Here is a 15,282-nt window from a genome sequence, read left to right as displayed (position 1 = left end):
CGCTTAGAGAGGGCTGTTAAAAGCACTGTGAAGCGGTCTATACAGTAAGTCTAAGTGCTATTTTGATTCCCTCCTGCAAAGGGCCTTACCAGCGTTCTCCTCCTCTCTCCGTTCGTTCTCCGTTTCCCCTGCCGGCAACTTCTCCTTCTCTTTGTCCCCTTCGTCTTTCTCCTTCTCCACCTCAGCCCTGTGCACTTTCTGGTTGGCCCCAGTTTTTGGGCCCAGGACACGAGATTTCAGGCACGTGTAGACTTCGGCGGCTTTCCCCATCACATCCTTGTTCGCTTTGTAACGTCGAATCTGATGACGACCGAAAGAAAAGAAGAAAAGTTCAACCCGGGAAGGTCTGGAACAGCAGCTCCAAAGGGCTCTCACGAGGGCAGCTATCTGAACCCTTCAGGCACCATCAATTAGGATGGTTTCTTAAGTCTACACACACTCTGGTCAGAGTGATTTTAGCTGATGTGGGCTTTGCTAGACCTAGCCAGCATCTCTCAGCCAAATAAATGTCTATGGAAATTCTTGGTCATCCAGGTCAGGATTTTCCAAAAGGCAACTCGACTTTTTTTTTTTTAAAAAAAAACTTTATTAACACTTAAAATCCAAAAATACAAGTTAAAATACCTCTATAACAAAAATACATCCATAATAATTATACAATTCAACGTCTTTCTGACAGTAGTTAATTCTTAACTTTCTTCAACTATTCCCACATATTCCTACTTAATCGACATATTTAATCACATTTTATATCTTATTTTGCTCTATACATACCTTATTTTTAATTTCTATCCATTGATACCAATTATCCCAAGTTAAGTAATATTCTGAGTCTTATTTAGTTCTAAAGTAAGTTTGTCCATTTCTGCACATTCGAAAATTTTCTGGATTATTGCACAGTCTGCTGGAATAGTGGACATTTTCCAGGCTTGCGCAAGTACGATCCTAGCTGCTGCAGTTATATGTATAATTAAATATTTTATCCTTTTAGGATAATTTTCTTTAATAATCCCCAGAAGGAACAGTTCAGGTTTAAATTCTATTTTATAGTGTATAATTTCTTTTAGCCATTTTTGTATTTTAATTCAGAATTTTTTAACTTCTGGGCAAAGCCACCATACATGGAAATAGGTGCCTTGTACTTGATTGTATTTCCAGCAATTAGATTTTAGGTTGGGGTACATTTTTGCGAGTCTTGTTGTGGCTAAATGCCACCGATAGAACAGTTTATACTGGTTTATAATTCTTGGTCATCCAGGTCAGGATTTTCCAAAAGGCAACTCGACTTTCTAAGAACCCCCCCCCACCCCCCATCCCAGAAACTCTACTTGCCCTTTTGGAAAAAGTACCTTTGGGATGACCTTTCTAAGCCACGCTTAGAAAGATGAATGCGATCTTCAAAGCTAGCCAGATTCAACTAACCATCATGTTATTATTAATTGAACAACTGTAGCGATTCGGTTAACAACTTTGGCCAGAAATATAAAACGGGGCAAAACCCCCTTTAACGAATGTTTAATGATGAACAGATGAATAAGATGCAATATCTTATTCATCAAGCTGGAATTGTGCAAACTTAACCTGAAGATAAATCTGGACGTAGAGCTATGCAAATGGTCACTCACAAAAGGATTTGGAACCCTGCCAGATTTTCAAAATTCACAACGGGAAGCAGGGAAGTAGTCCTTGACTTATACCACAATGCAAGTGAAACATGTGTTAAGTGAGTTTTGCCCCGTTTTACGACCTTTCTCGCTACAGTGATTAAGCGAACCACTGCAATTGTTAAACTGGTAACACAGTTGTTAAGTGAATCCAATTTCTCCATGGTGTTTGTTTGTCAGATGGTGACAAGGTCTCTCTCTCTCTCAATTTTACCCACCTCACAGGGTTGTTGTTTTAGGGAAAGTAGGAGGAGGCAAGAGCACAGGTAGTCCTCGACTTATGACCACCATTGAGCCCAAAATTTTTGCTGCTAAAGGAAGACCTTTGCTTTTGCCCCATTTCACGACCATTCTGGGCACAGTTGTTAAGTGAATCGTTGCAGTTGTTAACTTAGTCACAACGGTTGTTAAGTGAATCGGGTCTCCCCACTGACGTTGCTCCTCAGAAGGTCACAAAAAGGGGATGATATGACCCCAGGAGACTGCAACCGTTGTACATATGATTCAGTTGCCAAGCATCTGGAATTTTGATCACGTGACTATGGAGATGCAGCAACGGTCATAAATGTGAAAAACAGTAGTCAAATCCCTTTTTTCAGTGCCGTCACTAAATGAGCTGTTGTAAATTGAGGATTACCTGTACAAGCGGGGGGGGGGGGGAAGGGAAGGGAAAGAGAAAACAGCCACCACTACCACTGTCACCCTCTGTGGTACCACGTACCTTTTTCAGAGTAGCCACGACGTCAGTGTGCTTCTGCAGGATCTGTGAAGTGACTTGCAAGCTGCCCAGCTCTTCTAACGCGCTCAAACACCTCTTGATGTCCTAAAGGGAAAGGAGACAATCAGGTGAGCTAACGGGGCGGGTGGGGGGGGGGGTAGATGGGCTGAACTGGTTTGATAGTCCCAGGAAGAGCATTTCTGGCAGCGAATGAAGATTGCGGGAAAGAAGGGAGGGAGGGGCACAGGGAGTCAAGGCAACCGTGCTATATTAGCCATCCTTCAGCCTTGATTACAGAGACTCTGGCCGTCAATCAAAAGAGGGGCGTGAAGCAGAAAAATATACCTGGATGTTCAGGTGTCCTTCAAGTATGAAGGCAATATTTCTCAATCCTGGCGATTTGAAGAGGTGTGGACTTCAATTCTCAGAATTCTGGAAATGGAAGTCCACCCATCTTAAAGGATGCTGGCTGGAGAATTCTGGGAGTGGAAGTCCACCCATCTTAAAGGATGCTGACTAGGGAATTCTGGGAGTGGAAGTCCACCCATCTTAAAGCATTCTGGCTGGGGAATTCTGGGAGTGGAAGTCCACCCATCTTAAAGCATTCTGGCTGGGGAATTCTGGGTATTGAAGTCCACCCGTGTTAAAGCATACTGACTAGGGAATTCTGGGAATGGAAGTCCACCTATCTTAAAGCATTCTGGCTGGAGAATTCTGGGAGTGGAAGTCCACCCATCTTAAAGCATTCTGGCTGGAGAATTCTGGGAGTGGAAGTCCACCCATCTTAAAGGATGCTGACTGGGGAATTCTGGCAATGGAAGTCCACCCATCTTAAAGGATGCTGGCTGGAGAATTCTGGGAGTGGAAGTCCACCCATCTTAAAGGATGCTGACTAGGGAATTCTGGCAATGAAAGTCCACCCATCTTAAAGGATGCTGGCTGGGGAATTCTGGGAGTGGAAGTCCACCCATCTTAAAGCATTCTGGCTGGGGAATTCTGGGTATTGAAGTCCACCCGTGTTAAAGCATACTGACTAGGGAATTCTGGGAATGGAAGTCCACCTATCTTAAAGCATTCTGGCTGGAGAATTCTGGGAGTGGAAGTCCACCCATCTTAAAGGATGCTGGCTGGGGAATTCTGGGAGTGGAAGTCCACCCATCTTAAAGGATGCTGACTAGGGAATTCTGGCAATGGAAGTCCACCCATCTTAAAGGATGCTGGCTGGGGAATTCTGGGAGTGGAAGTCCACCCATCTTAAAGCATTCTGGCTGGGGAATTCTGGGTATTGAAGTCCACCCGTGTTAAAGCATACTGACTAGGGAATTCTGGGAATGGAAGTCCACCCATCTTAAAGCATTCTGGCTGGAGAATTCTGGGAGTGGAAGTCCACCCATCTTAAAGGATGCTGGCTGGGGAATTCTGGGAATTGAAGTCCACCCATCTTAAAGGATGCTGGCTGGGGAATTCTGGGAGTGGAAGTCCACCCATCTTAAAGCATTCTGGCTGGGGAATTCTGGGTATTGAAGTCCACCCGTGTTAAAGCATACTGACTAGGGAATTCTGGGAATGGAAGTCCACCTATCTTAAAGCATTCTGGCTGGGGAATTCTGGGTATTGAAGTCCACCCGTGTTAAAGCATACTGACTAGGGAATTCTGGGAGTGGAAGTCCACCCATCTTAAAGCCTGCTGACTAGGGAATTCTGGGAATGGAAGTCCACCCATCTTAAAGGATGCTGGCTGGAGAATTCTGGGAGTGGAAGTCCACCCATCTTAAAGGATGCTGACTAGGGAATTCTGGCAATGGAAGTCCACCCATCTTAAAGGATGCTGGCTGGGGAATTCTGGGAGTGGAAGTCCACCCATCTTAAAGCATTCTGGCTGGGGAATTCTGGGTATTGAAGTCCACCCGTGTTAAAGCATACTGACTGGGGAATTCTGGGAGTGGAAGTCCACCCATCTTAAAGCCTGCTGACTAGGGAATTCTGGGAATGGAAGTCCACCCATCTTAAAGGATGCTGGCTGGGGAATTCTGGGAGTGGAAGTCCACCCATCTTAAAGCATTCTGGCTGGGGAATTCTGGGTATTGAAGTCCACCCGTGTTAAAGCATACTGACTAGGGAATTCTGGGAATGGAAGTCCACCTATCTTAAAGCATTCTGGCTGGAGAATTCTGGGAGTGGAAGTCCACCCATCTTAAAGCATTCTGGCTGGAGAATTCTGGGAGTGGAAGTCCACCCATCTTAAAGGATGCTGGCTGGGGAATTCTGGGAATTGAAGTCCACCCATCTTAAAGGATGCTGGCTGGGGAATTCTGGGAGTGGAAGTCCACCCATCTTAAAGCATTCTGGCTGGGGAATTCTGGGTATTGAAGTCCACCCGTGTTAAAGCATACTGACTAGGGAATTCTGGGAGTGGAAGTCCACCCATCTTAAAGGATGCTGACTAGGGAATTCTGGCAATGGAAGTCCACCCATCTTAAAGGATGCTGGCTGGGGAATTCTGGGAGTGGAAGTCCACCCATCTTAAAGCATTCTGGCTGGGGAATTCTGAGTATTGAAGTCCACCCGTGTTAAAGCATACTGACTAGGGAATTCTGGGAATGGAAGTCCACCTATCTTAAAGCATTCTGGCTGGAGAATTCTGGGAGTGGAAGTCCACCCATCTTAAAGGATGCTGGCTGGGGAATTCTGGGAGTGGAAGTCCACCCATCTTAAAGCATTCTGGCTGGGGAATTCTGGGTATTGAAGTCCACCCGTGTTAAAGCATACTGACTAGGGAATTCTGGGAATGGAAGTCCACCTATCTTAAAGCATTCTGGCTGGGGAATTCTGGGTATTGAAGTCCACCCGTGTTAAAGCATACTGACTAGGGAATTCTGGGAATGGAAGTCCACCCATCTTAAAGCATTCTGGCTGGGGAATTCTGGGTATTGAAGTCCACCCGTGTTAAAGCATACTGACTAGGGAATTCTGGGAATGGAAGTCCACCCATCTTAAAGCATTCTGGCTGGAGAATTCTGGGAGTGGAAGTCCACCCATCTTAAAGGATGCTGGCTGGGGAATTCTGGGAATTGAAGTCCACCCATCTTAAAGGATGCTGGCTGGGGAATTCTGGGAGTGGAAGTCCACCCATCTTAAAGCATTCTGGCTGGGGAATTCTGGGTATTGAAGTCCACCCGTGTTAAAGCATACTGACTAGGGAATTCTGGGAATTGAAGTCCACCCATCTTAAAGCATTCTGGCTGGGGAATTCTGGGTATTGAAGTCCACCCGTGTTAAAGCATACTGACTAGGGAATTCTGGGAATGGAAGTCCACCTATCTTAAAGCATTCTGGCTGGAGAATTCTGGGAGTGGAAGTCCACCCATCTTAAAGCATTCTGGCTGGAGAATTCTGGGAGTGGAAGTCCACCCATCTTAAAGGATGCTGACTGGGGAATTCTGGCAATGGAAGTCCACCCATCTTAAAGGATGCTGGCTGGAGAATTCTGGGAGTGGAAGTCCACCCATCTTAAAGGATGCTGACTAGGGAATTCTGGCAATGAAAGTCCACCCATCTTAAAGGATGCTGGCTGGGGAATTCTGGGAGTGGAAGTCCACCCATCTTAAAGCATTCTGGCTGGGGAATTCTGGGTATTGAAGTCCACCCGTGTTAAAGCATACTGACTAGGGAATTCTGGGAATGGAAGTCCACCTATCTTAAAGCATTCTGGCTGGAGAATTCTGGGAGTGGAAGTCCACCCATCTTAAAGGATGCGGGCTGGGGAATTCTGGGAGTGGAAGTCCACCCATCTTAAAGGATGCTGACTAGGGAATTCTGGCAATGGAAGTCCACCCATCTTAAAGGATGCTGGCTGGGGAATTCTGGGAGTGGAAGTCCACCCATCTTAAAGCATTCTGGCTGGGGAATTCTGGGTATTGAAGTCCACCCGTGTTAAAGCATACTGACTAGGGAATTCTGGGAATGGAAGTCCACCCATCTTAAAGCATTCTGGCTGGAGAATTCTGGGAGTGGAAGTCCACCCATCTTAAAGGATGCTGGCTGGGGAATTCTGGGAATTGAAGTCCACCCATCTTAAAGGATGCTGGCTGGGGAATTCTGGGAGTGGAAGTCCACCCATCTTAAAGCATTCTGGCTGGGGAATTCTGGGTATTGAAGTCCACCCGTGTTAAAGCATACTGACTAGGGAATTCTGGGAATGGAAGTCCACCTATCTTAAAGCATTCTGGCTGGGGAATTCTGGGTATTGAAGTCCACCCGTGTTAAAGCATACTGACTAGGGAATTCTGGGAGTGGAAGTCCACCCATCTTAAAGCCTGCTGACTAGGGAATTCTGGGAATGGAAGTCCACCCATCTTAAAGGATGCTGGCTGGAGAATTCTGGGAGTGGAAGTCCACCCATCTTAAAGGATGCTGACTAGGGAATTCTGGCAATGGAAGTCCACCCATCTTAAAGGATGCTGGCTGGGGAATTCTGGGAGTGGAAGTCCACCCATCTTAAAGCATTCTGGCTGGGGAATTCTGGGTATTGAAGTCCACCCGTGTTAAAGCATACTGACTGGGGAATTCTGGGAGTGGAAGTCCACCCATCTTAAAGCCTGCTGACTAGGGAATTCTGGGAATGGAAGTCCACCCATCTTAAAGGATGCTGGCTGGGGAATTCTGGGAGTGGAAGTCCACCCATCTTAAAGCATTCTGGCTGGGGAATTCTGGGTATTGAAGTCCACCCGTGTTAAAGCATACTGACTAGGGAATTCTGGGAATGGAAGTCCACCTATCTTAAAGCATTCTGGCTGGAGAATTCTGGGAGTGGAAGTCCACCCATCTTAAAGCATTCTGGCTGGAGAATTCTGGGAGTGGAAGTCCACCCATCTTAAAGGATGCTGGCTGGGGAATTCTGGGAATTGAAGTCCACCCATCTTAAAGGATGCTGGCTGGGGAATTCTGGGAGTGGAAGTCCACCCATCTTAAAGCATTCTGGCTGGGGAATTCTGGGTATTGAAGTCCACCCGTGTTAAAGCATACTGACTAGGGAATTCTGGGAGTGGAAGTCCACCCATCTTAAAGGATGCTGACTAGGGAATTCTGGCAATGGAAGTCCACCCATCTTAAAGGATGCTGGCTGGGGAATTCTGGGAGTGGAAGTCCACCCATCTTAAAGCATTCTGGCTGGGGAATTCTGAGTATTGAAGTCCACCCGTGTTAAAGCATACTGACTAGGGAATTCTGGGAATGGAAGTCCACCTATCTTAAAGCATTCTGGCTGGAGAATTCTGGGAGTGGAAGTCCACCCATCTTAAAGGATGCTGGCTGGGGAATTCTGGGAGTGGAAGTCCACCCATCTTAAAGCATTCTGGCTGGGGAATTCTGGGTATTGAAGTCCACCCGTGTTAAAGCATACTGACTAGGGAATTCTGGGAATGGAAGTCCACCTATCTTAAAGCATTCTGGCTGGGGAATTCTGGGTATTGAAGTCCACCCGTGTTAAAGCATACTGACTAGGGAATTCTGGGAGTGGAAGTCCACCCATCTTAAAGCCTGCTGACTAGGGAATTCTGGGAATGGAAGTCCACCCATCTTAAAGGATGCTGGCTGGAGAATTCTGGGAGTGGAAGTCCACCCATCTTAAAGCATTCTGGCTGGAGAATTCTGGGAGTTGAAGTTCACCCATCTTAAAGCATGCCGGCTGGGGAATTCTGGGACTGGAAGTCCACCCATCTTAAATTTCACCATGATTGAGAAGCACTGACTTAAAGGAACCCCGAATATCAGCTGCCCCATTTCTAATGGGAGGAAGGGGGTTTGAAGCTCATGTGAATGAGCTGATTGGCTAGCCAACTCAGATACGGAAGATATCTGAAGTCTGATCCAGGGAAGTGATGCTCCTTCCCTCTGTACCCTTTGCTGGATGGAGCGGAGCAAGAAAGAATAGCCCAAAGAAAGATGCCATTGAAGAGGTCAGCCTCAATCGTCCTGCTCCTGACACTGGGCGCAAAGCAAGGAAAGAGAGCTTCCGACAGTTGGAATTTATTAGAATTTTTCTGACTTCATAACTCAGGGCAGCAAACATACGTTAACACACCTTCCTCCTATTTTCCCCGCAAACAACAATCCCGTGAGGTGGGTTGCGCTGAGAAGGAGGGGCTGGACCAAAGTTACCCAGTCGGCTTTCAACCCAAAGGCGGGACTAGAACTCCCCTCTCCTAGCAACTGGCCGAGAACTAGGTAGCTGACTTTTCTGCCCAAGATGGGACTAGAATTCACTGTCTCCTGGCAATACGTCCAAAATCATCCAGCCTAGGGCGGGACTAGAATTCTCCATCTCCTGGTTACTGGCCAAAAGTCACCCAGCTGGCTTTCATGCATAAAGCAAGACTAGAACTCTCTGTTTCCTGGTGACCGGCCCAAAGTCACCCAGCTGGCTTTCATGCATAAAGCAAGACTAGAACTCTCTGTCTCCTGGTGACCGGCCCAAAGTCACCCAGCTGGCTTTCATGCATAAAGCAAGACTAGAACTCTCTGTCTCCTGGTGATTGGCCCAAAGTCACCCAGCTGGCTTTCATGCATAAAGCAAGACTAGAACTCACCGTCTCCTGGTTTCTAGCCTGGCAACTTAACCACTAGACCAAACTGGCTCCAAACAGCTTACCGGATTGTCCACTTTGAGGGCAAACTTGATCTCGCTGTGCAATTTTTGGAGCTTCTCTTCAACTGTGGGCTCTGCAACAGGAGGAAGGGTGTTTTAAAAGTCTGCCCTGCCAGCCTGAATGGGATTCCCACAGCAGCTGCCTCTACGGGGGCGTTTTATTGGCTAGGCATATATCCTGCTCTAGGTCCAGTCAATCAAACAGAGACTGGACAACCATTTGCCCAGAAAGTTATAGAGTTTTCCTGCTTGAGTAGGAAGTTGGATTTGAAGACCTTAAAGTTCTCTTCCAAACCTGTTGTTCTGTTAAGGCCCAACCTCTGTCGATACGGATGCTAGGCCGCCATCATCTCTATGACCTCCAACATGCAACCCCACCTCCCAAGTAAATGATACTCAAGGCCCTCGGCCAACCCCACCCCCTCCTCCTATTTTCTTTCTTTCTTTCTTTCTTTTACCTTTTTTCTTTTCCACTTTTCTTTCTGGCAGATCGGACTTCTTCCTGCCTCGTTCGGATTTCAGAGACCTACAGAGAGAAAAAAGCAAAAAAAAAAAAAAAAAAAAAAAGGAGGAGAAATATGAAAGTATCCCAGATTTGCTCCGGCCTTCCCTGCAGCTGAAGAAAACTGGCAGGCTCCCAGCTCTGCTCTTTCTGACCCCTTGCTTCCAAAGTAGATAACCGCCCTCTTTCTGTGGGAATTGCTGCCAGCAGAACTGCCAACCAGATTGTTTTGCCCCAGCTACGGATCCCAAAGAACACAGCACACACAAACTCCGAACAAAACTTAGTTTACTCAAATAACGCAGTTTTAGCAAATGCCGGCTGTTAATAAGCGTTCTTAACAGCCTGCCGGAATTGCACAGATAAGATAGTCAGAGTTTTACTGGAGTTGGCAGAAAGCCCAGAAGCAATTTGCAGAGAATCCAGACGCGAAGGAGAATGAACTAAAGTTGTTCCCTACAAATTGCTTCAGTCGGCATTCCTCCTTAAATAGGCTAAGGGAGTGGCCAATTGGCCCCAAGCCTTACTCTCAGGATACCTCCTCCTGAGGAGCCACTTCTGCCTTTTGGCAGCTCTGCGTGCCCGTGCATTGAGAAGAGGCTCCTCCTCTTCATCCTCTTCAATTAAAGGAGCCTCTGGAGGTTCTGAAGGCCCTGACTGGATCTCTGCCCTCTGGCACCACATCTTCTTCAGCCTCCTCGCTGTCCGACTTGATCGCCGGCTGCACAGGCTGCTGGCGCGGCCCCACACCAGCCTCCTCCTCCTCGGAAACAGCAACAATCCGTGCAGGCCACTGGCGGGCCACAACACAGATGCCCCAAATTGCAGGGAGCATCAAAGACAGACGGACTGAATTCAGAGAGCTCACTGGACATATATTTTTTTTTAAAATTTAATTTTGATTTATATGCCGCCCTTCTCCGGAGACTCAGGGCGGCTTAGAATGCGCTAAGCAATAGCCTTCATCCTTTTGTATATTTTATACAGCTTATTGCCCCCACAAACTGGGTCCTCATTTAACCTACCTTAGAAAGGATGGAAGGATGAGTCAACCTTGAGCCTGGCAAGATTCGAACCTGCAGTAATTGCAGGCAGCTGGTCTTAATAACAGGGTGCTTTAGATCACTGTACTACCAAGGCTCTTATTTAGAAGAGCGGCTTAAAACAAAAACGTTCAATGGACACCAGTTTCGAAGTCTACAGAGATTCTCCATGGTTGTCTCAAAGGTGCTTTTTTTTCCCCAAGAGGCAACTGGACTTTGTTTTTTTCTTTGAAGACGTTTCGCTTCTCATCCAAGAAGCTTCTTCAGCTCTGACTGGATGGTGGGGAACGGAAGGATTTATATTCCTTGCAGAGAGCTGGTTGTTTGCATTCTTTGAGAGTCATTGAGGCCACCTGTCAAAATTGAAGAGCCCTCTCTCAACAGAGGGGAAGGGATAGGACATCATCTATCTCCAGTCTACAACAGAGTCCTTTCAGTAGTTCCAAGGAGGCTCCACACCCCTTTGCACCACTCAGGTGACCCTGAAGACACAGACAAACCTCCAAGTGGCCTCTGAAAAGGATGCAAAGGATCAATGTCTTTATATACAGTACAATGCAGGGAGCCATGGGCAGATCTGTATATTGGGGAAACAAAACAACCACTTCACAAACACATGGCACAACATAGGAGAACAAACCCATTAGGAATAGATTCAGCAGTCCATCTGCATTTAAAAGACAAAGGCCACTCTTTGGAAGAAAGCAAAGTCCACATTTTAGACAGAGAGGACGGCTGGTTTGAAAGAGAGGTCAAAGAGGCCATCTGTGTCAAAATTGAAGAGCCTTCTCTCAACGGAGGGGAACGGATATGACATCATCTATCTCCAGTCTACAACAGAGTCCTTTCAGTAGTTCCAAGGAGGCTCCACATCTATTTGCACCACTCAGGTGACCCTGAGGGCACAGATAAACCTCCAAGTGGCCTCTACGACTCTCTCAAAAGATGCAAATGACCTGCAATGAATATAAATCCTTCCATTTCCCCACCATCCAGTCAGAGCTGAAAAAGCTTCTTGGATGACAAGTGAAACGTCTTCAAAAGAAAAACCAGAAAGTCCAGTTGCCTCTTGGAAAAAAAAAAAGCATCTTTGAGACAACCACGACTGGGATGACCGAGAATCTCCATAGACGTGTCGAGAGTTAAGTAAACCTGCGTGGGCCCTCACCTGTTCCGTGTCTTCTCATCTCCGTGGCCTCGCTTCTCCTTTTGATTCGATTTCTTCGAATGGTCTGCGGACGGCTGCTTTTTCTTTTTCACCTGTGGGAGAAAAAGAGAAAAGATGCAGTCACAAAAAAACTTTTCCAGCCTTTAGAGGAGAGACAGATTGAACTTGATCCAAAATTCTCAGGGGCTGAGACACAGGCAGTCCTCCACTCGCAGCAGTTCATTTAGTGACCGTTCAAAGTTACGATGGTGTTGAAAAAAAGGAACTTAGGACTGTTTTTCACACTTACGACCACTCGCTGTGGTCACGTGATCAAAATTCGGATGCTTGGCAACCGGTTCATATGAACGACGGTTGCATAGAAGGCTGGTCCCCTTTTGCAACGTTCTGATGAGCAAAGGCAATGGGGGATCCGGATTCACTTAACCACTGTGTGATTCACTTAGCAACTGCAGTGATTTACTGAATAACTGTGGCAAGAAAAGGTTACAAAATGGGGCAAACTCACTTAACAAAGGTCAGCCAAGTTGGCTCAGGAATTCTGGGAGTTGAAGTCCACAGGTTGTAAAAAAGCCACACTTGCCCACCCCTGACCCAGACGGTTTTCATTCCTAAGGCGGGACTAGAACTCTCAGGCTCCTAGTGATTGGTCCAAAATCACCCAGAGGGTTTTCATTCCTAAGGCGGGACTAGAACCCTCAGGCTCCTAGTGATTGGTCCAAAGTCACCCAGAGGGCATTCATTCCTAAGGCGGGACTAGAACTCTCAGGCTCCTGGCAATAGGCCCAAAGTCACCCAGACAGTTTTCCTCCTTAATGTGACGCTAAAACACACTAATTCGAGGATCTACTGGCCCTCAAAATACAGGCATGTGCACCAACCACATGCCAGAGCCTTTTTGTGCTGCAGCGGCTACAGAACTGAAGCTCTGGCTAAGACCAGGACCCTGGAGACCGTCCCCCTCCCAGCCCCTTCAAGCTCACCTCTTTCTCCGCCTCCGAGTCCGAGGAAGAGGGGGCTGCCTTGGGCTGCCCCTTCTTGCTCCTCCTGGGGGCTTCGCTGTCCACGCTGCTGTCGCTCTCCGCAGCCTCCGCCTCCGCCTCCTTCTCGGCTTTCTCCCGCTTCCGCTCCTTCTCCTCCCGCTCCTGTTCCCGCAACCGGCGCAGCTCCTGCTCCTGCTCGCGCTTCCGCTTCTCCTCCAGTTCTCGCCGGCGCTCCTCGTCCCGCCGTTTCCACTCGCTGATGCGGTCCACGTCGCTGTCGCTGCGGGGAGGGGGCAGAAGAGGAAAAACAGGAGGGAGAGTCCAAGGCATGGGGGGAGTCTCAGCTGTTTGTTTGCACGGAAGCTTAGCTTGCGCCCCCCCCCCGTAAAAAGTGCTGTTCTAATGGAGCTCCTGGCCAGTCCGGGGGGGGGGGGGGTAGAGAAGCAAAGTCTGCGTCTCTTACCTGTCACTGCTGGAGCTGCTGGGAAGTCTCTCAGGTTTAGGTTTCCGGCCCCGGGGCTTGGGGGGAGGCTTTTCGGCAGCTGGGAAGGAGGGAGATGGTTAGTTTGGAAAGAGGCATCTTGAAGTACAGCCCTTCTGAATCCAGGCATCCCCACCTCCAGGCAAAGAAGAAGGCTAGTCTGGAGAGACTTCACACAAGGGAGGGAAGGAAGGGAGAAGGAAGGGAGGGGGAAAGGAAGAATGGAAGAAAGTGAAGGAAGGGGGGGAAGAAAGAAAGGGAGGGAGGAAGGATGGATGGATGGAAGGAAGGGGAGATAGAGGGAGGAAGCAAGGAAGGAGAAAAAGGAAGGGAGGGTGGGAGGGAGGGAGGGAGAAGGGAAGAATGAAGGAGGGAGGGAAGGGAAGAAAGAGGGAGGGAGGGAAGGAAGGAAGAGAGAAGGGAGGAGAAAGGAAGAAAGAGAAAGAGGGTGGGGGAAAGGAGCGGTGGAAGGAAGAATGGAAAAAAGTGAAGGAAGGGGGAAGGAAGAAGGGGAGGGAGGAAGGATGGATGGAAGGAAGGGGAGATGGAGGGAGGAAACAAGGAAGGAGAAAAAAGAAGGAAGGGAGGGGGAAGGAAGGAAAAAAGGGAGGAAGAAGGGAGGGAGGGATAAGGAAGAAATGAAGAAAGAAAAAGGAAGGAAGGAAGGAAGGAAGGAAAAAAGTGGAGGGAGGGAGGGAGGAAAGAAAAAAGTGAAGGAAAAAGGGAGGGAGGGACAAAGGAAGGAAGAAGTGAAGAAAGAGAGAGGGAGGGAGGGAGGGAGGGAGGAAGGAAGATGCTCCATTGCCCAAGATAAAAACTACCCACGATCAGCTCATCTCTGGCAGCCACCTGGGCTACTTACCAGGCTTCCTGCCCCGGGGAGGCTTCTTGACGGATTCATCCGAGTTGGAGTCAGAATCGGACTTGGGAGTGAGCGGCCGGCTGCCCTCTCGGTCATTGTCCTCCTCCTCTTCCTCCTCTCCCTCCTCGGAGTCTGCCTTGCTCTCCGAGTCGGAGGCCGATTCGATTTTCTGCTAACAGAAACTCAGTGAGCAAACTCTTCAGAAATACAAATTGTCGTCTGCTACGACAACCACTCGCCTTTCCTTCTATTTATTCCCCAGCCAGGGAGGGGCTTAAAATCGATCGATTTCTCTAGGGGAGAGATTGGAAAATCCTCTTACCTTTTTCTTCCACCCTCCAGCAGGTGCCCGTCGCGAAGCTCTGGCAGGCGTTTTTTTCTCTGGAGTGAAGTCCTACATCGGGAGACGCGGGAATCGACATTGAAACCCCCCTCGGTTCCAAAATATTTCCACCCCTCCCTCCCTCCCTCAACATCAAGGGTGGGCATAGGGAGAGTTCGTTCCCTCTTTCAAGCATGCAGGTAGTCCTAGAGTTACGACCGCAACGGGGGCCAGAATTTCTGCTACTAAGCAAGGCGGCGGTTAAGTGGCACCTGATTGTGCCACGGCTGTTAAGCTGAATCGTGAGATCATTCGGCGAATCTGGCTTCCCCCATTGGGTTATAGGTCGCGTTTTTTAGGGCTGTCGTAAGTTTGAATGGTCACTGAGTGAATGGTCGTAAGTCGAGAACTATGGTGCCTCTGCCAGCCAAAACGGGCTGCATGTGGCCCCTCTGCACCTCGATTTTGCCCTCCCCGGCCTCCAGCAGCACTCTGCTGGCCAAAAACGGGATGCACGGAGGTCTCCTGAGGTCCCCCCGTGGCCCATTTTTGCCCTCCCACAGCACTTTGCCGGCCAAAAATGGGACGCACGGAGGCCTCCACACGGCCCGTTTTTAGCCAGCAGAGTGCAGGAGGCCGAAAAATGGCCGCAGGGAGAAGGGCCATGCAGCCTGTTTTGGCTGGCAGATGCACTGCAGGCCGGTCCTTTTAATATTTCCAGGCCTGCCCCGCGAGCCGGATTTAAGCACCCCACGGGCCAGATCCAGCCTGCGAGCCTCGAGTTTGACACCCCTGCCTTCTGCCATTTTTTTTTGTTTTGATTTATATGCCGCCCTTCTCCGGAGACTCAGGACGGCTTACAATGTGTTAAACAATAGCCTTCATTCTTTTGT

The 15,282-nt window shown here is 48.4% G+C and overlaps 1 protein-coding gene across 1 annotated transcript in view; it reads right to left on the bottom strand.

The window, feature by feature from the left end:
• HDGFL2 (HDGF like 2) overlaps positions 1 to 15,282 on the bottom strand; it is a 40,025-nt gene that overhangs the window by 2,415 nt on the left and 22,328 nt on the right. Inside the window, exons 6-14 of the mRNA XM_070944647.1 lie at positions 14,390 to 14,461; positions 14,068 to 14,236; positions 13,188 to 13,266; positions 12,725 to 13,004; positions 11,742 to 11,833; positions 9,487 to 9,554; positions 9,032 to 9,102; positions 2,386 to 2,487; positions 90 to 300 (exon numbers count right to left, since the gene is read on the bottom strand). Coding sequence (XP_070800748.1) covers positions 90 to 300; positions 2,386 to 2,487; positions 9,032 to 9,102; positions 9,487 to 9,554; positions 11,742 to 11,833; positions 12,725 to 13,004; positions 13,188 to 13,266; positions 14,068 to 14,236; positions 14,390 to 14,461 — 1,144 coding nt within the window. The remainder of the gene's footprint in view (positions 1 to 89; positions 301 to 2,385; positions 2,488 to 9,031; positions 9,103 to 9,486; positions 9,555 to 11,741; positions 11,834 to 12,724; positions 13,005 to 13,187; positions 13,267 to 14,067; positions 14,237 to 14,389; positions 14,462 to 15,282) is intronic.

This window comes from Pituophis catenifer, unplaced genomic scaffold, assembly GCF_029215685.1.
Source record: "Pituophis catenifer annectens isolate HBS135680 unplaced genomic scaffold, rPitCat1.0.hap2 SCAF_1, whole genome shotgun sequence".
Lineage (NCBI taxonomy): Eukaryota > Metazoa > Chordata > Lepidosauria > Squamata > Colubridae > Pituophis > Pituophis catenifer.
Note: the sequence above shows the minus strand (reverse complement) of the source record. Positions and strands in the feature narration are given on the sequence as shown.